This window comes from Thalassophryne amazonica, chromosome 13, assembly GCF_902500255.1.
Source record: "Thalassophryne amazonica chromosome 13, fThaAma1.1, whole genome shotgun sequence".
Classification (NCBI taxonomy): domain Eukaryota; kingdom Metazoa; phylum Chordata; class Actinopteri; order Batrachoidiformes; family Batrachoididae; genus Thalassophryne; species Thalassophryne amazonica.
The window spans coordinates 14,563,764-14,589,022 of record NC_047115.1 but is presented as its reverse complement, the minus strand read 5'-3'; the positions used below and the strand labels follow the sequence as shown (position 1 = coordinate 14,589,022).

The window sequence follows — 25,259 nt, the reverse complement described above, 5'->3', positions numbered from 1 at the left end:
GTGTCAAGACAGAAAACTTAAAGCAATATGTCTTAAAAATCGAAAATGCACATCAAAACAAATGAGGAACGAATGGGCGGAAACTGGAGTCAACGTCTGTGACCGAACTGTAAGAAACCGCCTAAAGGAAATGGGATTTACATACAGAAAAGCTAAACGAAAGCCATCATTAACACCTAAACAGAAAAAAACAAGGTTACAATGGGCTAAGGAAAAGCAATCGTGGACTGTGGATGACTGGATGAAAGTCATATTCAGTGATGAATCTCAAATCTGCATTGGGCAAGGTGATGATGCTGGAACTTTTGTTTGGTGCCGTTCCAATGAGATTTATAAAGATGACTGCCTGAAGAGAACATGTAAATTTCCACAGTCATTGATGATATGGGGCTGCATGTCAGGTAAAGGCACTGGGGAGATGGCTGTCATTACATCATCAATAAATGCACAAGTTTTTGGACACTTATATTTTGGACACTTTTCTGATGTTTGAGGATGATGAAATCATTTTTCAAGAAGATAATGCATCTTGCCATAGAGCAAAAACTGTGAAAACATTCCTTGCAAAAAGACACATAGGGTCAATTTCATGACATAGGGTCAATGTCAACGAGCAGATGTGATTTGATGCAGTTGTTAGTTTTGGGGATGGAAAGTTACAGGGTGATTCCATAATTTATTCCTCAGAATTGAGTGAGTCCATATTTTTTTCCTCTGCTTGGTCTAAAAAAGTAACCGTTACTGACTGCCACAATCTTTTTTTCTTGATTTCTTATAGTGTTTCTTAAAGCCAGAAAGTTACCATTTGAAATGACTTTAGTTTTGTGTCATGTCTGATCTGTTTTTTTGCTACAAAATTAAACAACAGAATGAACATCCTCCGAGGCCGGTGATTCCATAATTTTTGCCAGGGGTTGTACTCCAAGATGTCACTGATGCTAAAGGAGGTAATACGGTATTAAGAACAGGGGGATGTAAACTTTTGATTAGAGTCATTTGGGTTGTTTGTTATCATTATGATATAAAGGTGAATGGGAGACTTTATGATTGCCCAGGTCTCCCTTGCAAAAGAGGTCTCGATCTCAATGAGACTAACCTGCTTAACTAAAGGTTAAATTAAAATTAAAGTGTCAACACACCTGTTTGACAATAAATGTCTTTACACAACCACTAACCATGACTAAAAAAAAAAAGGTTCGTGTTATTCATGTTCCTTTTGAGCACAACTGTATATAAATGCCAAAGTACTGCATTAATTAAGAGGTTTTGGATGGTACAAAAGTTACATCAAGAGCTGATAACGACTTCATTTGGAAAATTCTCTCCCACATTTTGTTCCTGCTCATTCTGATGAGCTACCTTGTATCTAACCATCGGATTTTGTTTGATGTTCTCCATCATCCTGGTGCAGTATCTACAAGACAATTGACACCAGCAAATTTGAAAACAAATATAATATCTCTTGATGGGGTATAGCACAGTTTTATAAATGTGAAACAATCGATTATTACCTGCTTATCTTCTTTCTCCAGATCAGACCACAAATCACACCAGCCACAAAGAGTACCAACAGCAGCACTGACAGCACAATCTGGACAGATGTCAGGCCACCATCTCTTGTGGAAACAGTAGTTATGACAGTGGTGGTGGAATTCATCATGTATGGTTGCACTGTGAATTACAAAGCAATGTTCTGTTACTTTGGAAATAAATAAGAGTACGAATAATGCTGGAATGTCTCCTTTCCTCATCAAACCGGTTTACATGAGACAGCCCTGGAGTTTCTTAAAAAAAAAAAAAACCTAGCATGTGCCATTTCATAGCACTGATGGTGTTACATCAATATGTGTTTGAGTCACATGACGGCGTGTTACGCAAGATGTTCTTCTTGATGCTACTCCACATTACATAAAGAAATGTGGCAGGGGTGGGGTTTGAACTGGGAACCTTTCACACTGAAGCCAAGCACAGTAAACATGTTATGTTTCGGATGCGGTCGAAGCACCGAACCAGCGTTTGAAGGAGCCAGCATAAAATAAGCAGAGCACGGTTCAAAGGATAACAGAATTTAATAAACATAACAGTGTAGTAGTGCTAAACAACTAAAACGTCCGCGGTCTGGTGAGGTGAAAACACGGCGCACTCTCAACAGCGCAAAGGGTCCGGAGCCACAGCAGTTCGGACCCAGGGACCCCGCCGACACCCCCCAGGTGGCCGCGACAAACCGAGTCTGTGAAGAAAGAAAACATGAGGTGAGTCCAACTCCACACAGAGAGACACAACTCAAAAGGTGCACGCAATCAGCAAACACTTCCTGGCTTAAATCTATACATCAGCTTCCTACCCTGCAGGCACAGAACAACTCAGTTCAAATCTCCACTGCAGCAGAAGCTGATTAGATAATTAGCATAACGTGACAGCTCACTAACACAAGGTGTGAGGGACACCAAATCCACTGTCATTACTTCATAAAAGTCACCAAAACCTAATTACCTCAGGAAGTGTGCTGAAGAGCGTGAGACCTCACCCAATCCTCCTTCACAGACTGTGGCGTCAAACCTGGAGCGGTCTCTGCGTCCGTGATGGTGAGATTGTTCTCCTGACGTCGATCTCACACGTCTGCTCACAAGGTCGAGTCTCTGGCAAATACACACTGTGTACTCCAGACTTAAATGCAACCATGCCCCAATCCATATAAATGCACCACAGCTGTGAGTCCTGACGAGCTGCACATGACCAGCCTCAGGTGATCAGGGTGAGGTCCTAATAACTCAGCCACACAGCCACTCAGTCCTGAATGCATGCCACCTGGAAGGAAAAACAGAAGACAGAAACCAGAAGCCAGCCAGGCACCCCAGCCACACAACAAAACACTTGGTATGTCCAAATTTACTGAAAAATATTTTATGTCAGCATGTTTTATTGCATGATGTTAAATAAAAAAAATTGAGGAATAATTTTGGACAGCTTATATATTCCGATTATCACATTTATTACTAAAACATTTTAAGCTGTGGACTTAGAAAAATCAGGTACTTCAATAATTCTGATTAGGACACTGCATTGTGCACTTTTTTTTTTATTAGAGAAATTCGTTGCATTGTCCTCAGAAAGCCTTTTGCTCCTCACTTGACTTGAGCAACTCGCTCTCTCTTTCTGGCTTGAGCGCTCGGTAACTTCCAATGACGAGTCATACACTAAATATAGTCAGGTGGTCAAATGTTGAAGTCTTTTTTGCTGAGTTGACAGACAAAATAATCAATCTCACTGTCACACACAACTCAAGGTATTTCTACATGTTTCTCATATTAAACATAATATTAATAACCACTTCAGCAAATGAAGTTTTGTTTATGCACATAAAATTATGTAAAGGATCCAGATCAATATTTTAAATTTTATAGATAAAACTCTTCATACAGAGTGGATCAACCCACTTTAATCTAGTTGAACTTCCCTCAAATAAAAATACTTAAAATCTATATTTTAGCAAATTTATTCAACTGAATTTATGTCACCACAACCCAGATAAGTTGCAGAAAATAATGAATGAATAAATTAATGACATACGCAAGATCTCCCAAATAACAGCTATCTAATTTAGTTGGATTCTTTATGTCACCATAGAATTTATGAAATACAAGTCAATAAATTAAAATGTACTTCACTATGATTACAGCCAATAAATTTGGCTATAATCAGTTGAATCTGTCTTTCCTGAGAGCAACTGGGCAGCGCAGTCTCGTTTGAGAGCGGGCACTAAAGGAGCAAAATATGACACATGGCATAATTTGTCTCCTTCCAGGGACAGAAACACGGCATTTATTTTTTGTGTTTTTTGGGCAAATTACACACAAGCAAAGTGAAAATACAAAGAAAAAGTGTTGATGTGGTAGAAAGTGAACTTGTTGCGATTTGTTTATGACCTGGAGCTCAAACGTGTTGAGGTGGTTTTGCACGCGAGAGAACTCTGGTTAGCTGTGTAGGTTAACACTTACCAACATGACCTCTCACATTTGCCTTGTCTTCCCTTCTCCACTGGGAACCAAAAAAACTGCACTTTTTCGCCACTGTCGGTGATTGCAGCCGAAAACAAAAGAGTACACCATTTTCCCCTGTGAAGTTATCTTGTGTATATACAGTTGTATGCAAAAGTTTTGGCACGCCTGATTATTTCCACGATTTTCCTTTATAAATCATTGGTTCAGCTAAATATATCATATAGCAGACAAACTGATATTTGAGAAGTGAAATCAAGTTTACAGGATTTACAGTAAGTGTGCAATAATTCTTTAAACAAAATTAGGCAGGTGCATAAATTTGGGGACCTATGGAGCTAAATCCAAGCCAAAAGTTTTGTAATCTGAGAATAAAAAGACTGAAAAAATAAATTTTGAAACTGAAAATACAATGTTTGTTCTTGAATTTTATAAGCATTTAAAAAGTATCAAGTGTAAGATATATACATATTTTTCAGTTTAAATATATTTTTGATTCAGCTCTAATTATTTTGATCAAATAATTTTCATTCATTTCTTTTTTCACCTTCAGATCTTTTTTTTTTTTTCCCCACTTTCAGATCTTATTTTTTCAGTTTCAAACTTTTGGCCCCGTTCTGGCGTGGGAGGGTGTGGCGTCGATTGAGAGGGGCATGGAATTGTGAGTGACAGGAGAGCAAACAGTCCTCACATGATGTTGCTTTCAGGAAAAGTGGGTACTTTGATAGATAATGACTTAACACTTTCTCTCCACTGTATTGTCTTGATACCTGTAAATAAAGTGATGTTAAGGACGAAGATGTCTATTACAAGTAATTCTAGACCACTGTCATTTTTGATGTTTAAAAACTGGAAAATATGCAAGATTGTAAAGTTTAACACCTATACCTAAAAAACCGATGTGTTGACCTTAAAGGCACCCGTCACAACAAAAAACATGTGGGTTTGTTCATCATCTCTGCTTTTGGATCAACATGGAGCCAACCAGGAAGAGAAGCCGTTCTCAAATGTGGGAACACTGAGCTGATCACTCCTAATAAGGTGAGTACTTTATTACTAAACAAGCAACTTAAAAAGGTAGTAATGTAGCAGTTTGTAAGTTAGGTACAGTTGCATAAATATTGTTTAGCCAACAAGAATAAATGTGGGTAAACATTTCTGTGGTCATTCCAGTAGACCAGAGGATCGTCCGATCTTTGCAAGGGAGGATCAGTCATGTATCTCTGAACTTCAATCTTGGCATTCGATGTATAATTCCTGTGAGCTCTTGTGTTCTTCAAAAGCTGGAGAAGTTGTCAGCAAAAAAACAGAAATCGCATGAGTCCACAAACAGTGGAAAAACTTATTCCTCAATAAAAACCTCTGAATTCCCATCCCCAAATTTCATGACTGTCCAGAGTTACACAAGCACAGCCCACCTTCCCTGCACATACTATGTTTCCTAAAGCATACCTTCTCTCAATCCCAGATACTAGTCAACATATACTGAATCAGCGGAACATATTTTGACAGTGTTGTCTAGTATTTCACCACACCCACAGCACAACAGCCGAGCTCTGCTGGCCATCAAGAGAACACTGGTCAAGTCCCTGGAAAAGACGCCTACTTGGTACAAGTTGGTCACAGACCATTTTGTGGAAAAGGAAATAAATAAATAAACTGACAAGTTTGTGATGCAAGCTGACAATGAGCTTCCCCCTCTTTGAAAAGACCAGCAGCCGCTACTGGAAGTGATCACATGACCCTCTTGCTGTGAGGCAACAGTGCTAACCACCAAGCCACACAGAATTGCTTGTTCACTCACCACTTATAAATGATCATTTATTCCTTGTACAGTGTGTTTAAGTATGAAAAAAAAAAATTTGAGCAGCACAGCGTGCTTAAATTCAGGAGTTTGTTCTAAAATCACTGAAAATAAAGTACATTCTGTATATATTTAATCATTTATAAGTCAGTTTCTTGTGATTGCTATTTCTTAACTTTTTATTCAAAGCAAACATTTTTCTACAATATTATGCCTGATAAAATTTGACAGAAGTAAGTTTCTTTTATTTAGTAATCTTTTTTCCCCATCCCATGTGGGTCTACAGCTTTTCAGATAAAGATTTGCAGTCATTTGCTTTGAATAAAAAAAGTTAAGAAATAGCAATCACAAGAAACTGACTTATAAATGATTAAATATATACAGAATGTACTTTATTTTCAGTGATTTTAGAACAAACTCCTGAATTTAAGCATGCTGTGCTGCTCAAATATTTTTTTTTTTTCATACACAAGAATAAATGATCATTTGTAAGAAAGTGGTGAGTGAACAAACCATTCTGTGTCCTCCTCAACGCTGCTGCTGTCAGCTGCACTTCATCCTCTGTCGCGTTCAGATGGAACATACACGGTTTGGAGCCATCATTATTTACACCGTTAATATCTTCATCAGAAACTTCCTCATCTTCTTCAAAAACAATCGATATGTCACTTAAATCTTCGCTATAATTGCGCACTGTCCGTGTGTGCCGTGTTGGTAAACAGAGCGGCGCTGCGAGACATCTACTCGAATGACGTCACATTCGTTCCAGCGAAAAGTAGGTCAACTCGGAGGCGGAAAATTCAAATTCTCACATGGGTAACGAAACGTCTAAATACTTGTTCAGTGTAATTTTATGGTAAAAAAAAAAAAAAAAGTCATAGCGTGGCAGGGACCCTTTAATAAAAATAGAATGATTTTGCTTACCTGTAAGGTTCTGAGAGTCAGCAGCACAGTCAACTAAAAATAATTAAAAAAATGTTTTCAGCCAAGACAAACACTGTTAGAAAGCACAATTGTCTTAATTTAACCTTTTAAAAACACTGGATAATAGACACGTTTTACTTAAAGATAAACAGCCTACAGGAGGAAACAACAAAAATGCATGCAAACAGTGATTTAAAAAAAAAAAAAAAGGTAGGAAGATGAATCTAAACTAAGGGGCACTTGGAGTCCATGTGTCTGACACATCCCAAAAATCTGTTCATTAGCAGGATGTCTCAAAAAATATTTGACAGATTATGGATGCAGAATTATTCTGGATGAACAATCTGAAACCATCTTTTAAACAAAGTTTTATTAAAATGCATCCCTTTTGAGGCACTGTGCTTAAAAAAAAAAAAAAAAACACACACAATTATTGGAATGATATTAGTTTTGTTATATCACTTACTGAAGCAGGACGCCATCTTCTTTACCCCCTTAAAAAAAAAAAAAAAAAAAAAAGCACAATAAATTTATAACTATTGTCTGGAACAAAGCAAAATCACAACACTGATGTACTACTCAGTGTTCCTCCTACTATTGAATAAACACATCATGCATCATCAGTGTACAGTTAGTGTTACCTCAGAGACACAATCTCGTGTGTACGTGATGACATTGATGCAACCAGTGGTCCTGAGGCTGTGATCAGTGTGTTGTTGCACCACACCAGGCAACTGTTCCAAGTTGTTCGCCAGCACATGGTCCTAAAATGAACAGTCAAAAACATTAGACGAGGTTTTCAAAACAGGTAACATTAACTGTAACCTGTGTCTGTTTCATCAAATACAACACATAAAACAAGCTTAAAAGGCCCTGTCACACCATGATGATGCAGCCAGTATATGCTAACCGTGTTAAACAAATGCGGGACATAAGTTGTAGGTAAGTTATGCGATTAGTGACACACGTCTCCTACAATTTACTCATAACTCTAAATACGACCGTTAATGCTGGCCATTGATTGGCTGAAAACTGCAGTCCTCATGTGGACAGACCGTTTCGTTCACACAAGGAGTAATATAATCTTACCTGGTCATTTCAGTGGGATTCATCATCACAGTCTGAAGAACACGTATCCACATAAAGACTGATTTTGGAAAACAATGTCTGAAAATACTTTAATTCCTTGTCATGGCTGGAATCATAGCATTTTAAAAGCAAGCCCTGCTGGGGTTTTTCCTGTTACAGCTGTGTTTCTCGGCAGATGCCGGTGTTGTGGTCTGATCGCCGATCAGATTGCGACCGCCACTTTGATCAGTTCTTGGACTGATCAACCCGGTCCCTCAGTCTGCTGTGAATTAATGAATAACTTGTGATCTTTAAACTCTTAAAGCTCTGGTCACAATCAGACCACAAGTTTAAAGAGTCACAGCGTTTCATTCATTCATGGCAGCATTTACCATAGCCATTGACTGACTCATCAGCATTCTGGTCACGATGAAAATGATCCACCAAGACTAAATAAATAAAGTTAAATTACTTAGTTTCTGATCCGCACCACACCGTGCAGTAATAACCCCAACCACTCGGTGGAAACTGGGCTGTCGGCATACACTGGTAATTGTCAAGGTGTGACAGCGTCATTAATTTATTCAACATATGCCAGTGTTTATAATACGGTCAACAAAGGCAGGCTAAATTGTGAACGTGTGACAGCCTGTCTCAACTTGATGCACCTGGAGCAGAAATAGCACAGAGGGACTTCCTTTAAAATGCTACAATTCCAGCCATAAAAAGAAATTAAAGTATTTTCAGAAGTCATTTTCCAAAACCAGGAAGGGTTATGTAGATACGTGTTAGTCAGACTGTGATGATGAATCCCACTGAAACAAACAGCTAAGATTTTATTATGCCACGTGTAAATGAAAGTCTGTCCGCAGGAGGACTGCAGCTTTCAGCTAATCAATGGCCAGCGTTAGTGGACACCTTTAGACTTGAGTAAATTACAAGTAACGTGTCAATCGCATAACTTACCTACAACTTATATCCCACATCTGTTGGGCATATGACCCATACGTTGAAAATTGTCATCCCGCCCAAAATTTGCTCGGCGTATTACAATGTATATCAGCGTGCTCTCAACACATATATACATATATATACACACATACATATATATACATATATATACACACATACATATATATACATATATATACACACATACATATATATACATATATATACACACATACATATATATACATACATACATATATATACATATATATACACACATACATATATATACATATATATATACACACATATACACACACATACATATATACACACACATATACACACACATACATATATACACACACATATACACACACATACATATATACACACACATATACACACACATACATATATACACACACATATACACATACATATATACACACACATATACACATACATATATACACATACATATATATATATACACATACATATATATACACATACATATATACATATATACATATATATACACATACATATATACATATATATACACATACATATATACATATATATACACATACATATATACATATATATACACATACATATATACATATATATACACATACATATATACATATATATACACATACATATATATGTATACAATAATCTACACATACATATGATATTACCAATACATATATACATATATATACACATACATATATATACACACATACATATATACATATATATACACATACATATATATACACACATACATATATACATATACATATATACATACATATATATACACACATACATATATACATATATATACACATACATATATATATGTATACATATATATACACATACATATATATATGTATACATATATATCACACATACATATATATATGTATACATATATATACACATACATATATATATGTATACATATATATACACATACATATATATATATATACATATATACACATACATATATATATGTATACATATATATACACATACATATATATATGTATACATATATATACACATACATATATATATATACATATATATACACATACATATATATATATACATATATATATATATATACACATACACATACATATATATATATATATAAGTAAAACTGACCCATAACATATCAGATGTACGCCAGCGTTTTTTTCATACAATCAGCATACACTGGCTAAATAGTCAAGGTGCGACACAGCACTGAATTCCACATTTTGTTGTTACAGCCTTATTCTAAAATGGATGAATATTTTTCCCCTCAAAATTACACACAATACCCCCCATAATGACAATGTGAAAAAAAGCTTTGTAAATTTATTAAAAATAAATAAAGAATTCACATGTACACAAGTATTCATAGCCTTTGCAATGAAGCTCAAGATTGACCTTAGGTGCATCCTGTTTCCACTGATCACCCTTGAGATGTTTCTACATCTTAATTGGAGTCCAACTGGTGTAAATTTAGTTGATTGGACAATATTTGGAAAGGCACACACCTGTCTACATATAAGGTCCCACCAGGGTTCTAGCTCGGACCATTTTTTGTGCCGGGTAATTTACATGATCATGAGTCATGGCCATGAGTCTGGGAGCCCCCAGCAGGAGTCGAAGGGGTGGTGACCCCTAAAGCTATTTTGGCAAGCCCAATTTGAACTAATTTTGAATAGTTTTAGATTCATTGAAAGCAAGAATAGACAAAATGACTTAAATGCATCCATAAATGGAAGAAATTTGGTTCCACCAGGACTCTCCCAAGAGCTGGCCGCTCGTCTAAACTGAGCAATCAGGGAAAAAGGGCCTTAGTCAAGGATGTGACCAAGAACCCAATGGTCACTATGTCAGAGCTGCTCAGCCAGCCAACCTGATGGAGCTTGAGAAGTGCTGCAAAGAGGAATGAGTGCTGCTGTGTAGAGAGGCTTTGCAGGAGCGTGATCTCCCTCGCTGCCGTGGCGCTGCTAAATGGCGACAATTGATGGCTGTGAATTTGTTCACAGCCGGGAGGCTTTGCAGAAGCGTGAATACCCTCGTTGTCTTGGTGCTGCTGAGGGCCGACATGGCGATCTCTCAAAAAGCAAACTGTGCCTCGGTTTGTGCAGAGCAGGCAGCAGTTTACAGAAGCGTGACTTCAAGTGTGAAAAGGTTTCACATTCACGTGTGAACAGGTTTGATCCACGCAGCGCGTATGATCCAACATGCATGAGTCTAATAAGCGTGCATGAGCTGGCAGGGATCCATCCATTAAAATGCAAATCAGAAAACATGGTTGCATTCTTTCAATTCATAAAATGGATTTCTTTCAAAATCCCGAGAACACAAACAGCAGGTCTCAAAAAAAAAAAAAAAAAAAAAGCAGCAGACACTGCCAAAAACAGCAGACATTTTTTGTGTCCGTTTTGCAGAGGGGTTTGCAAAACAGACAAAAAAATTAAACTGATTTCATTTTTTCCAGACATTTGGTATAGAGCACTGCGTTCAGCTAGGGCTCTACACAAGTCTATGCGATTCCGCTACTGTATTCAACTCTACGTAACATTGTACTACTGTAAGTTACCCTACACCAGTGTGGCTAAAAAAAAAAAAAAAAACCTATTCCGGGTTTTTTTTTTTTTTTTTTTAAATAGTACATACCTGCATGCTAGATTTTACTCATCCCACTGGACTCATGCTGAACGTTGCTGGCAGTGAAACTTCAAAACCACAGAAGAAAAGGAAGGCCAAAACCACAGAAGAAGAACAGGGAGGCTAAAGCTCCCCTCACCCCCCGTGAGCAACATACACAGCCATTCCAGTGTAACAGATATGTAGCACAATGCAAATCAACACAGACCCGGTGTGAAATGAGCTTAAGGAAATTCTAACAATTACAAGGTTTTGCAAAGTTTTCAAAGCTGAACAAATGACAATATCTAGAAGGCGGCGTGAACTGAAGACGATCAAATCAGGAGGAGCTTCAGAGATTTGCCAAAAAAGAATGGAGTGGGATTCCTCAGGAGACATGTCTGAGACTTTGAAAACTACAACAAATGACTGCCGGCTGGTCAACAAAAAGGACACACAACTGACTGCTAGCATCAGTAGAGCTAATACTTTGTCCTCTTCTATATAAAACAGGAAGCAAAGAACTCTTTTGTGCCACTTACAGTGCTGTTGGTCCAAAAGTATTTGCAATCAGATGCGTGAAACTCAGGGATGCTGTACAGAGTACCTCCGTTTGTCTGAGTGACATTGCAGTGTAGTCTGTTCTCTGCATTGCTCAATGAGTGACAACCTGAGACAACAACAAAAATCTTAGTGCCACCGAGGAGGCAGTGCCACCATAAACCCACTCAGACGCTTTGTTTACCTGTTTATTGTTTAACTACATTGAGTGTACTTATTTATCTGATCTATCTTAGCCTCTGTGTTTGTGTGGAAATGCCTTGGAACTCTGCATGTTACAGAATAATATGGAATAAAGATTTGCTGCATATGAATATTCATTGCTATGTTACCCGGCCTCTTGTCTAATGACCCCTGGGACAGACTCCACCTCCCTTGTGACCCTGAACTGAAATAAGTGGTATAGAAAATAAATGAATCATTTAAGAGAATAAGCAAGAACTTTATTAATACCAAAGGAAATTTTGCCAGGATGCCAAAACATTGCTTTTTTTCGTCAAGACTTTTGCTTGCACAGGTACGAGAAACCCTGTCCCTGTGTAGTATAAATTTCAAAGCATTCACAATCAAATAGTCAAATTCATATTGTTGTAATTACTCTGTTGTGATAACAGCAACGACAGTCAATGAGGACAGTAATTAAATTTTTAAATAACTAACACAACTACATGTGTGCTGACAAATAATTACAAATTGTAGCATCCCCAGTTAACTGACGACTTGACTCTCAAACTGATGGTTCACAGTGCGGCTTGACTGAAAGGTGCAGGAGGCCACAAAAAAAAAAAAAAAAAAAAAAAAAACAACTGCTGGATGTGGCTACTATGTCACTGTATTATGTTACTAATCCACGTGTTTTGATTTCTAACAACACCATCAAAAGGGGGAATAAATATAAGTATAAAGACAACTGAGAATATAATCAGAGCAATGCTCAATCCACGTGAACACTGCAGTGACTCCCCACCAGCCCTGACCCTGTTACTGTGTGCAGTTATTCCCACCATGTTCTGCCACAAATCTACATAGAAAGAAGTACTGGATGTCATTCCTACACTTATATTGCTATGTCTAACAAAAATAATAAAACGCGGATAATAAAGCCAGAGAGACGGCTGTCCAGGACCGCAGAACAGCAGCACACAAAAGAGCGATTTCACAAATATTAACGGATGAACACAAAGTTAAAAGTTGGGTCACGGTGTCAAAAGAACTAAAGCCAGCGAGAGGAAGCGCAGAGGCGACTGTCCAGGAACCCGTGGTTCAGTTCTGGCTGGTCTGGTGCATTTAATGACTCTGGACCACAGGTGAATAGCAGCCTGGTGCATGGATACGCGACACCGGCTGGAATGTACTGGAGCGTCTCTTTTTGGACTGCGTTTAAAAAAAAAAAAAAGTGACATCTTAAATGGATGTTGTGAATTAAAACCCACACTTTAAAAAGGGACCTTGTGGGAGGGCTGAAGGTTTGGACCAAACCCATGCCTAAACGTGCACCAACGTCGCATTACATGGATCATATGTGGCGACACGAGCCACTGGAGGCTGGACGGAGCTCAGATGACAGGTCGGCCGTGGCTCATAAGAGGCTGATACGTGGCACGTGAGGCACATAGGGTCGCCTTAGTTGCAGATAAGTGATAGCTTAAAACGTGGATCATTCTTTGAATAATCACTGACACACCCATGCGTGGCTCATTATTCGGTGGGTCTGAGGCTTTCAGCTTTATCCACCCTGTTGCACTGTACTCTCCTCATCCTACTTCTATGTAACAGCAGCCGGCATCCTTATTGGTGCATTGCTGCAACCTTCTGTATCAGTCCCGGCCCGACAACCGGCCATAAATTGCAATGGTATGTGTCTGCAGAGCCGGAGGCCGCACTTTTACAGCTGCAATTTCAGGCCGCACGCTGTTTCCTTCTACTGACGTTGATTCAGGGCATTTCTTCAGAGGGTGCGCCACCGACCTGTGATTCAAGAGCGTGACTTGCTATTTTCAAATTTGATTTCACTCCAAATATACTTACAATTTAACAATCAGGTAGTAGGTCTCTAGAGCCAAGTCAGAATTGCCTTTGTCACTGTAATTTGCAATGCAACGAGATTTGAGTACAACTCCAAAAAGGTGCTTTTCTGAAGTGTGAGTAATTTTTAGCCAAATAAAAAGATAAAATTTAACAATAACTTATTCTGAGTATATGTACAACTAAATGAGATAAAATAAAATGTAAATTATATACAACTGTGGAATCATATTGCATGGGAATATTGCACATGGTTTACAGATATTGCACAAGAAACTTGAAAAGTGCAGATTAAAGTGGTTTGTTATTGTTCAGTGCAGTGATCGCTCTGGGGAGAAAGCTGTCCCTGAGTCTGGTTGTCTTAGTTTTGATTGACCTATACCGTTGGCCAGAGGGTAGTAGGTCAAACAGGTGGTTGCTGGGGTGGGATGTGTCTTTGCTGATGCTGGCAGCTCTGCTGAGATAGCGAGAGCTGGTAATGTCTTCCAGGCTGGGCAGAGAGCAGGCTCCTGAAAGTCTGCGCTTTCAGGGGCACATAGTATTGCACAATTTTTTTTTAAAAAAGTTAACCTTTTAAAGGGTTATTCCACCCAAAAATATTACTTATTAATAAAAAAAAAAAAAAAAAAAAAAAAAACTTTGTTTCATGCATTGGGACAAAATGTGTAGCAATATAATGTTAAGGTAAATTAATAATGTAATCATATGATGTGATCACTGTGTTCTTTCGATCTACACTCAACAAAAATATAAATGCAACACTTTTGGTTTTGCTCCCATTTTGTGTGAGATGAACTCAAAGATCTAAATCTTTTTCCACATACACAATATCACCATTTCTCTCAAATATTGTTCACAAACCAGTCTAAATCTGTGATAGTGAGCACTTCTCCTTTGCTGAGATAATCCATCCCACCTCACAGGTGTGCCATACCAAGATGCTGATTAGACACCATGATTAGTGCACAGGTGTGCCTTAGACTGCCCACAATAAAAGGCCACTCTGAAAGGTGCAGTTTTATCACACAGCACAATGCCACAGATGTCGCAAGATTTGAGGGAGCGTGCAATTGGCATGCTGACAGCAGGAATGTCAACCAGAGCTGTTGCTCGTGTATTGAATGTTCATTTCTCTACCATAAGCTGTCTCCAAAGTCGTTTCAGAGAATTTGGCAGTACATCCAACCAGCCTCACAACCGCAGACCACGTGTAACCACACCAGCCCAGGACCTCCACATCCAGCATGTTCACCTCCAAGATCGTCTGAGACCAGCCACTCGGACAGCTGCTGAAAATCGGTTTGCATAACCAAAGAATTTCTGCACAAACTGTCAGAAACCATCTCAGGGAAGCTCATCTGCATGCTCGTCGTCCTCATCGGGGTCTCCACCTGACTCCAGTTTGTCATCGTAACCGACTTGAGTGGGCAAATGCTCACATTCGCTGGCGTTTGGCACGTTGGAGAGGTGTTCTCTTCACGGATGATGCGAAGGAGATGTGTTGCACTGCATGAGGCAAATGGTGGTCACACCAGATACTGACTGGTATCCCCCCAATAAAACAAAACTGCACCTTTCAGAGTGGCCTTTTATTGTGGGCAGTCTAAGCACACCTGTGCACTAATCATGGTGTCTAATCAGCATCTTGGTATGGCACACCTGTGAGGTGGGATGGATTATCTCAGCAAAGGAGAAGTGCTCACTATCACAGATTTCGACTGGTTTGTGAACAATATTTGAGGGAAATGGTGATATTGTGTATGTGGAAAAAGTTTTAGATCTTTGAGTTCATCTCATACAAAATGGGAGCAAAACCAAAAGTGTTGCGTTTATATTTTTGTTGAGTATACAACAGGACAGTTTGTTTTTCACCTTGCTCAAAACTTTCAATGCCGGAGGCCGCTATTTAGATTTATTTTTACATTATTAAACCAAAATAAAAGCTTAAAACACACCCATCCAAAATGCCGGAAGAGCATCACGTTATGTGGACATCACTGAAGTATCTCCTCAGACTGATCTCAGAGCCTCCTGAGAGATAGACACTCGCATGTCTAAATAGGCTCAGCATTAATATATCCGACAAACTCTCCATCTTTCACGGGCCTAATAATTTTCTTTTGTAACAGTTCATGCCAATATACCCCCTTTTTAAAGTGAGCCCCACCTAACACTACAAATGTCTTCCTTCTTTCTTTAATTCTGTGTCCAGCCGTCTGACAAATTTGTCCACTTCACTGGAAACAATTGGCAGACAAGAAAATCTCAGCTGGTTTTAGAAAAATACTGGTAAAACTTAAGAGTTCATTCAGTAACACTGTTACTTCCAGGTAATAACTTCTATTAGTAAACATTTTAAAAGATTATTGTGCATTATTTAATCTAAAAAAAAATTCAAACTTTACCCTTACCTTGGATGGTAAAGTGGACCACAGAAGTACAGATTCTCTGCTTCTCGGGAGGAAAAAGCGTGCGGCCTGAGTGCGCAGCCGTAAACAGGCAGCCATTAGGTGGCGCTGTCTATAACCCATGTAAATATAGATGTGGAATGGACGTGCCTGCCATTTCATATTAAACACTGCAAGTATATACATACACACACATATTTAAACATTGTTGTTTCCATATCTGCATGCATGTGAACGCAGCTGAATGAAGAACTTATGGTGTTGAGTTATAGTGTCAGTATATCGATATTAAATTGTGACATAACGACTTTAAAATAGATATTTGTTTTACATAATTACATTAAGGCTATTGTACAGTTCATTTTAGTATTCGGGAATTTGTTTTTGTAGTTGGTGCAGTTGATGGTGACGCACTGGCTGCCTTTTTTCCCCTCATTTCGCTTCTGTCAGCAAGGGCAGGTGCATTTTGCGGCAGCGGCATCTTGTCTCAGCACTTCCTGTGGCATCTGCGTGTGCCGCGGCAGCTGCCGTTGCTGCTGTTTCGTTGGCATTTTTATGTGCCGGCGCACATGCTGGTGTTTTATTAACCTGCCGAGGCACGTGTCGGTGTTTTCAGTTATTTATTTCAGAGATGTAAAAGCATAAGCAGACCAGAGATGAAAAAAATGAAAATAAGAGGTCTGTGAGAAAAGTATCGTACCTTTATTTTTTTCAAAAACTATATGGATTTGAATCATGTGTGATTACATCAGCCAACCTTGAACCTTCGTGTGCATGCATGAGTTTTTTCACGCCTGTCGGTTGCGTCATTCGCCTGTGGCCAGGCTTTGAGTGAGCACTGGTCCACCCCTCCTGTCAGAATTCCTTTGTCTGACTTCTTCCTGAGAGACTGCCGCTTTGCTTGATCAAAAATTTTTCAGAAACTGAGGCACATCCAAGTGGACACCATTTGAGAAATTCATATGGTTTTCGGTGAAAATTTTAATGGCTGATGAGAGATTAAGGAGTGTTACTATCGCTTTAAGGACAGCCCACGGCGCCACGCCCCGAGCCGCCGTCGTCAGCCTGTTTCAAGCTGAAAACTTCCAAATTTAAGCCTCTGTTGATCCAGGACATCGTGAGAGAGCTGAGAAGTTTCAGAAGAGGTCGGGATCAGCAGTTTATCCGGACATTCCACTGTTAAAGGAGATTTTGTAATGAAAGACGTGCGGACAGATTCGCGTGGCAGCACAGAGAAACACCTCCGTATTGGAAATCATTAGAAAGATTCAGGCGGCTTTCAGTCGAGTGAGTATCCGAGAAATTGTTTAACAGCTGGGCATGTTCCAACTTGTCCTGTAAGGCTTCTGCACTGTAGATATGGAGGGAGTTTCATCCCCTAATGTAGCAACCATATCCGCATGAATGTCCTTGGGCTTTAACCCCTTCTTATGCAGGTACTTAATCACACCGCGATGCCAGATTGTGTCCATTTTTGCCGTTTCCCTCTACCACGAACTTTCAAACTTGGCTATGAACCACAAACTACCTCACAACCTGGAAGAAAATAACAGTCATCAGAAGAGCTGAACTTAATGCATGCCAAGTTTTATTGAAATGGCATTTCTCCTTCTTGGTGAGCCTTGGAACTTTTCAGCCTACCCGCATATATATATATATATATATATATATATATATATATATATATATATATATATATATAAATGATGCCACCGGAAGTGCTGCAAGAAATACTGAAGACAATGGCATCTGCCATTTACTAACAAAACACAGTAACTGTTTACTATCTATCCATCTACCTACAACGCAAAATAAATGTTTTTGCATGTTAACAATTACAATATATGGAACAGATAAGCTGTTAATTGCCTGTTTTGAAGATAAAATCTGTGCAATTATTGCTGTCAATTCAACACTATTGTTTTTCTTTAGTTTTTTGTCGTCATTTTACAGGATTACCATGTTAGTTTTTTTTTTTTGTTGTATCACTGGTTAGATATGATTTTTACTTATCCTCATTGCTGGAACTTTAATGAACGAGTTTGAAGATTTTTTAAAACTTGTATTTTTATTTTTTTCAGCTATGATCTGTTAAAGTATTTACACGTACAAGTCTGACATAATTAAATGAACAACAGAAAACGCCAACATGTGCCCCGGCACATATTGATGCCACCGGAAGTGCTGCGAGAAATACAAGAACAGCAGCAGCTGCCGCGACAGTATACGGATGCCAGCATTTTTAAATACTTGAATTTTTATTTTTCATCTCTGGTCTGCTTATGCTTTTACATGATGTACACGTCTGAAATAAATAAAAAACAGACATGTGCCACCCGCAGGTAAATACAACACCATCATGTGCCCCGGCACAAAGATGCCACCGCAGACATATACACATAAAGGTGCCAACGAAACAGCAGCAGCTGCCGCGACGCCACAGGAAGTGCTGAGACAAGATGCCGCTGCCGCAAAATGCACCTGCTGTCTCTGTTTAACTGGCTCAAGGTCTATCTCCACCCTTAGTAATGGCCGCCGTGCGGCACGCCGCTCGTCACGCGACGTCCATTCCAGGTCTCTATTTCTATTTCACATTTTCAATTATTTTTAACTACTTTGTGTTGTCACTCGGCCTGAACAGTTTCGCAATGAGGAACTACGAGCTCCGTGCCACTGAAGCTCGTATAGAGGGTTTTCAGTCGTGACCGATTTGCTGCAGGACAGGTGCCGTCTCCATTCTGGATTACAAGGAGGCTGGGGTGTGATAGAAAAATGGAGAGAATGTACGGTTATTTTAAATCCTCGAGGTAAAGCTATTTATCGTGATAGATTTGTAGCAGTTGGTTCAGCGGAGCCATATCTTGTACCAGATAGTCAATTTAGTGGTGATGTAACAAACTGGCCGACACTGTCACGCTGCGATATTGTGAACGAGGAAGCTGACGACCAGGTCAGCCTCGCCGGCCTCCTGCAGAGCATCACAGCGGAGCTCGGTCTTGAAGTCCTGAGTGATTTCTCTCACCAGGCGCTGGAAGGGCAGCTTGGGATCAGCAGCTCGGTGCTCGAGGACCACAATGCAAATAAGCATCCGTATTGGAAGCGTTCTTGTGTTATCCTCGGCAGTATTTTTATGTGTTCTTATATAATTTTATTGGCGAATAAAATAAGATAAAATTCTGGTAACAGTGGCTTTCTGGTAGCGGCGGATCTCTCTCAGCGCCACGGTGCCGTGAGGCTTCTTCACACCGACGTTGAAGCTTCTGCAAGTGTTCGCCAAATGCACGAAGTGTAATCATAGCAGCCACCGCGTCGTAATCCAGAATGGCCACGGGACACAAAATGACGTGACCGATATGTCACATGAAAACCCTCTATAAGAGCACAATCAAGTTAAAATACTACTCAAGTAGTATATCACCGTAATGCCAAGATTACGTAACGTTAATATATGTATGGTGTTATTTCATGCAGTGTTTGGTTGTATCAAACGCCAGTAAATGAGACAGCAGCTAATGCTACAAACAGCTTCACGAGCATCCGCTGTGGCTTCAACGGAGCGTTATAGTCCAATCATTTCTCTGGGTAAAGATCCAGTGGTGTGGGGTTTTTCTCCATAAAATAAAAAGGACAGGGACGTCTGGGTGGATTTTTCAAATTCAGCACCTTTAGCCAGCACTGAAGATTCTCGTATTTCAATGGAGGAGGGAACAAGTTAAATGCTGGTCCACAGCACTCAGATCTCTCCTTTCCATGTTCAAAGCATCGCTCTGAAAGTGATAGTTTCCTCTTCTTCCAGTTGTTGTGGCACCCCCAAACTGAACAGTTAATGCTGCTCATGTTTGGTCACTTCTAGTGTACCGTGTTCCCACGTAGCTAATCATCGATGTAGTGGCAAACCGGAAGTTGCTTGACAAAAATGGAGCCGCCCACCCTGACTTCCTGGTGGATAAACAATGTTCTGAATCGACGTCATTAGAACAAGCTGCGGCCTGAAAACAGCAGCCGTAGACGTGCAGCCTCCGGCTCCGCCTGTGATTGTGTTAGTACGCGCTCACAGCTGAAGTGCTTGGTGAATTCCTGCGCAAAAAGTAGTTCAGGGTGGCTAAAGTAGTTCGGCGAGCTCAATCCTGCACCCTGAGCGGAGCGCCCTGCTCAGGGTGCCGCTCTCATTGGACCGACATCTCTGCTATTTTAGCATTGTGGGACAGCTCGCGCCCACAGATTGACCTCGCCGGACTACTTTCGCGAAACTGCTCAGCGTGCTGCTCTTGTCGGAGCAACAACACACAGAATGTGTCTCTTCGCAGACAGATCTCTTTCAGTGCAGCTTCTCTTTCAGACTTTAACACGAAGTTAACAGTCAAGTCTTTCATCGTCAATTGTAAACGGTAATCAATCCATTCCAGTCGTATCTTTCTGAACTCTTCCATATCAAACTCCTTTACAATGCTCATAAGTTTAATTCATAATTCAATGTGTAAAATATTTGTATACATGATTGTATAAATGACATAACATTCAATAAAAACAGCTATTAATCAAAATCTAGTGGCATTCATTATACTATAATACAGATCATAATTTGCTTTAAAAATATCTGTACTTGAGGATAAGACCACTTCAGGTGGCAAACTATTCCAGATCTTTCCTGCTCGGTTACTAAAGAATTCTTTCCTCACATTTCATCTAGATCTATTAACTTCCAAGCACAATTCATGACCTCAAAGGCCAGCATACCTTCTCAATTAAAAAAAAAAATAAATACAGTGGGGTCAACATTCTCAAAGCCATGCAAAATTTTGTGTATTTCGATCAAATCACCTCGAGTTCATCTGTCTTCAGGACTTGAGACCAAGTTGTAAGACCCTATCCTCATAAGACAAATTTTTAATTCTGGAACCAACTTAGTGGCCCTTCTCTGTACTTTCCCTAAAATATTTGTCTTTCTGCAAATATGGTGACCATGCCTGCACACAATATTCAAGGTGAGGATGAATAAACGTTTTGTATAAAAGAAGAAAGGAGTCTGTCAATAAACAAAAAGGCCCTTTTTATCATCCCAAGAATTCTACTGGCCTTAGCTGCCAACAGAGCAATGTGGCGGGAAAAGGATAAGTCCTTAGAAATCAACACTCCTAGGTCTCTTTCTTCTGAAACCGCTTCTAATTGTTTTTCATTCATAAAACAATCATAAGATGAATTTTTTTCTACCAATATGGAGAACTTTACATTTTCCTTCATTAAACCCAAGTAACCATTCTTCAGACCAAGCCATGAGACTATGTCTGACTGGAGGTCTTCCCCCATCAGCTAAAGAAAGGATGGGGTGATACACCTTTGTGTCATCGGGGAACATTTTACAATTTGACTTTCTTGAACATGGCAAATCATTAATAAAAAGCAAAAACAATATCGGCCCTATGACCGATCCCTGGGGGACACCACTGGTGACCTTCATCCAAGAGGACTCTTGGATGAACAAACTCATACAAACTCTCTGTTCCCTGTCACTTAATTTTCTAATTACAAAGTCTTGCTTCTATACCGTACTTTCGCAGTTTATGAGTCTGGCACTCGGCACAGAGTCAAATGCTTTTCGAAAATCGAGATACAGGGCATCAAAAGGTAAGCCCTCGTCATACATTTGCGTCCATTCCTCAAGAGTAACAAGTAAATTACTGAGACAGGATCTGCCCCTTCGAAAACCATGCTGATCGTTCGAGAGCACTTTTTCTATAAAGATTACAAGCTTATCTCGAATGATTTTTCCACATAATTTACAAACCTGTGATGTCAGACTCACAGGCCTGCAATTACCTGTTATGGTCTTTTCACCCTTCTTGAAAATTGGGGTCACATTGGCCCTCTTTCAAGTGTCAGGAAGTCTACATTGGTCAAAATTTCTTAAACACTTATTACAGCCACTCTTAAAACTTCAGTTATCTTCATAATTTTATTACTGGTAAATTTTAGAATTGATTTAGATGAGATATACTTATCTCACAGGAATATATCAGAATTATCTGGGAACTACTTTTTGCGCAGGAATTCAAGTACATCGACTGTGAGCACGTACTAAAACAATACCCAGAAACTGGAAAGTTGTTCGGCCATAACGAGAGCGTCCACTTTTATCTTGTCATAATCTAAGATAAGATCGTGGTGCCCGTGAGAGTGTGCCATTACTAGGGCTGCATCAAACGATTATTTGGGTAATCGATTAATCTGATGGGGTTTCGACACGATTAATCGATTAGCTGGGAATTTTTTTAAAATGTGCCAGGGAAACAATTTTTCTCTCCTTCCATCACTTTAACAGTAAGTCCCTTCGGCTGCTCCCTTGTTTGCACTCGGGGTCGCCACAGCAAATCCAAGGTGGATCTTGGATGTTGAATTGGCACAGGTTTTACGCCGGCTGCCCTTCCTGACGCAACTCCATATTACATGGAGAAATGTGGCGGGGGTGGGATTTGAACCCGGAACCTTCTGCACTGAAACCAAATGCATTAACCACTTGGCCACCACAACAGAACATTATTTGAAAAATCAAATTGTCAAATGTCCCTTGGCTGTTGAAATATTAAATAAGAATAAAACAGTTTATAATAAAGAACAAAAATAATTTCAAATGTTATTGCTTTATCAAAGTGCTGAGTTGCCATAAAACATTGAAACATAAATGTTATAAAATATGTATATGGTGAAAAAAGGTATTTTATTGCTGCAAATGAGCAATTAGCACAACCAGTTAACCATAAAACCTAAAATCAAAAACTGTAGCCAGACTCATTATATGTCCAACATTCTCTGTATAACTTGTAAACTATGTGGTCATTTCACAATGACACACGTGACTCATCCCACATCTCTCTCTCTCTGATGTGCAGACAGCCTGAGCCTCCTGTGCCATGCGAGGTCCGACTTGCAAATGTTGCAGTTAACAAACGTCTTTGCGTTGTTTAACGTAAAGTGCTCCCACACTTTTAAAGTCTTAACTTTCTTTTGTCTACTTGCATCTGCCATATTCTAACTGTGTAGTTCTACGAAACAGCATCTGATCTGCTCTGTGCACTGGCGCCATAATCGTTCGACAACGCAACGATGACGCAATGTGTTGCCAACGCCTGTTGTAATCGATTTTTATCGATTCGTTGTTGCAGCCCTAGCCGTTACCGTCTCCATCGTGGATTACTACGCGGCTGGTGCGTGTAAGAAAAATAGCGAGAATGAAAGCTTATTACGAGGCTTTAAATTCATAATTCATTTTATTGTGTAAAATATTTGTATACATGATTGTATATAAAGACACATAACATAATACAAACAGGCAGCTATTAACAATTTTAAAATCTGGTGGCATTTATTATATCTATACTCGAGGATAATACCACCTCAGGTGACAAACTGTTCCAAATCTTTACTGCTCAGTTACAGTTTTTTTTTCTCATATTCAGTCTAAATCTGTTAACTTCCAAGCACAATTCGTGACCTCTAAGACCAGTATACCTTCTCATTTCGAAAAATACAGTGGGGTCAACATTCTCAAAGCCATGCAAAATGTTATATATTTCAGTCAAATCACCTCGAGTTCATCTGTCTTCAGGACTTGAGACCAAGTTGTAAGACCCTATCCTCATAAGACAAATTTTTTAATTCTGGAACCAACTTAGTGGCCCTTCTCTGTACTTTCCCTAAAATATTTGTCTTTCTGCAAATATGGTGACCATGCCTGCACACAATATTCAAGGTGAGGATGAATAAACGTTTTGTATAAAAGAAAGGAGTCTTTGTCAATAAACAAAAAGGCCCTTTTTATCATCCCAAGAAGAAGGGAGTCTGTCAAACAAGTTTTACCACCAGTCTTGCCGTGCGAATGGACACGGACTTTATCAACAGAATTTTGTGGCGAAAAATAAGCATGAACAGTCGCGTACGAGGAGGGAATCCATCCACCAGAATCAAACTGCTCTAATAACGCTTATGACTTTTTTTTTTTTTTTTTTTTTTTAGAAATATGACACTTAAAGCAATCGTAATTATCGCCTATTAAAGTAAACAAGGATGCATTTATAATCCACACGACTTCACATAAAATAAACAATTCCTAGACTGTATTTATTAAAACACATTTTTACTCACCCACAAAAAGCAGAAGAAGGACAGAACAAGAACCCAACATGTAGATACTGACAGATATTCTATCGTTCGCTTGCTCGTGGTTGAAACACTGTACATCATCTGGCTGTTTCTGATGGGCATGCAGCGTTTATTCACCTTAGCCCCGCCCATTTTTTTAAAACAGAGACGTCACCATGCTGCTCAGAGTGTCGCTTTCATTGGGTCTTGTCTGGCCACTCCCCTTCCAGAACTTTCCCCAAACCTGCTTGACATCATACCCTGATTACTCCCCTTGTATTTAAGCTCTCACAGTTCCTCACTTCCCTGCTAGTAGTGATGGGTAGATGAAGCGTCATGAAGCGTTTCGACACATTGCCAAACTGTATTGTACTGTGTCAATACTGTGTCAATACTGTGTCACTGAATACTGACACCTGCTGGACCTTAACAATCCCTACAGGCACCCAAGTTGACTGATTTGATGACCTAGTACAGGGGTGGCCAAGTTCGGTCCTCAAGAGCCACCTTCCTGACACTCTTAGTTGTCTCCCTGCTCCAACACACCTGAATCCAATGAAAGACTCATTAAAAGTCTCATTAAAAGTCTGCTAACAAGTCTTTCATTGGATTCAGGTGTGTTGGAGCAGGGAGACAACTAAGAGTATCAGGAAGGTGGCGCTCGAGGACCGAACTTGGCCACCCCTGACCTAGTATATACAATAATATAAT

The 25,259-nt window shown here is 39.4% G+C and overlaps 1 protein-coding gene across 1 annotated transcript; it reads right to left on the bottom strand.

Moving 5' to 3' along the window:
* Positions 1-1,123: 1,123 nt before the first annotated feature.
* LOC117523984 lies at positions 1,124-24,635 on the bottom strand. The gene is made up of 7 exons (XM_034185676.1): positions 24,552-24,635; positions 11,961-12,088; positions 7,368-7,490; positions 7,193-7,220; positions 6,727-6,759; positions 1,512-1,671; positions 1,124-1,414 (listed from the first exon to the last, which is right to left on the bottom strand). The coding sequence occupies exons 1-7, from the start codon at positions 24,589-24,591 to the stop codon at positions 1,288-1,290; spliced, it is 639 nt and encodes a 212-aa protein (XP_034041567.1). The 5' UTR covers positions 24,592-24,635; the 3' UTR covers positions 1,124-1,287.
* Positions 24,636-25,259: the final 624 nt, after the last annotated feature.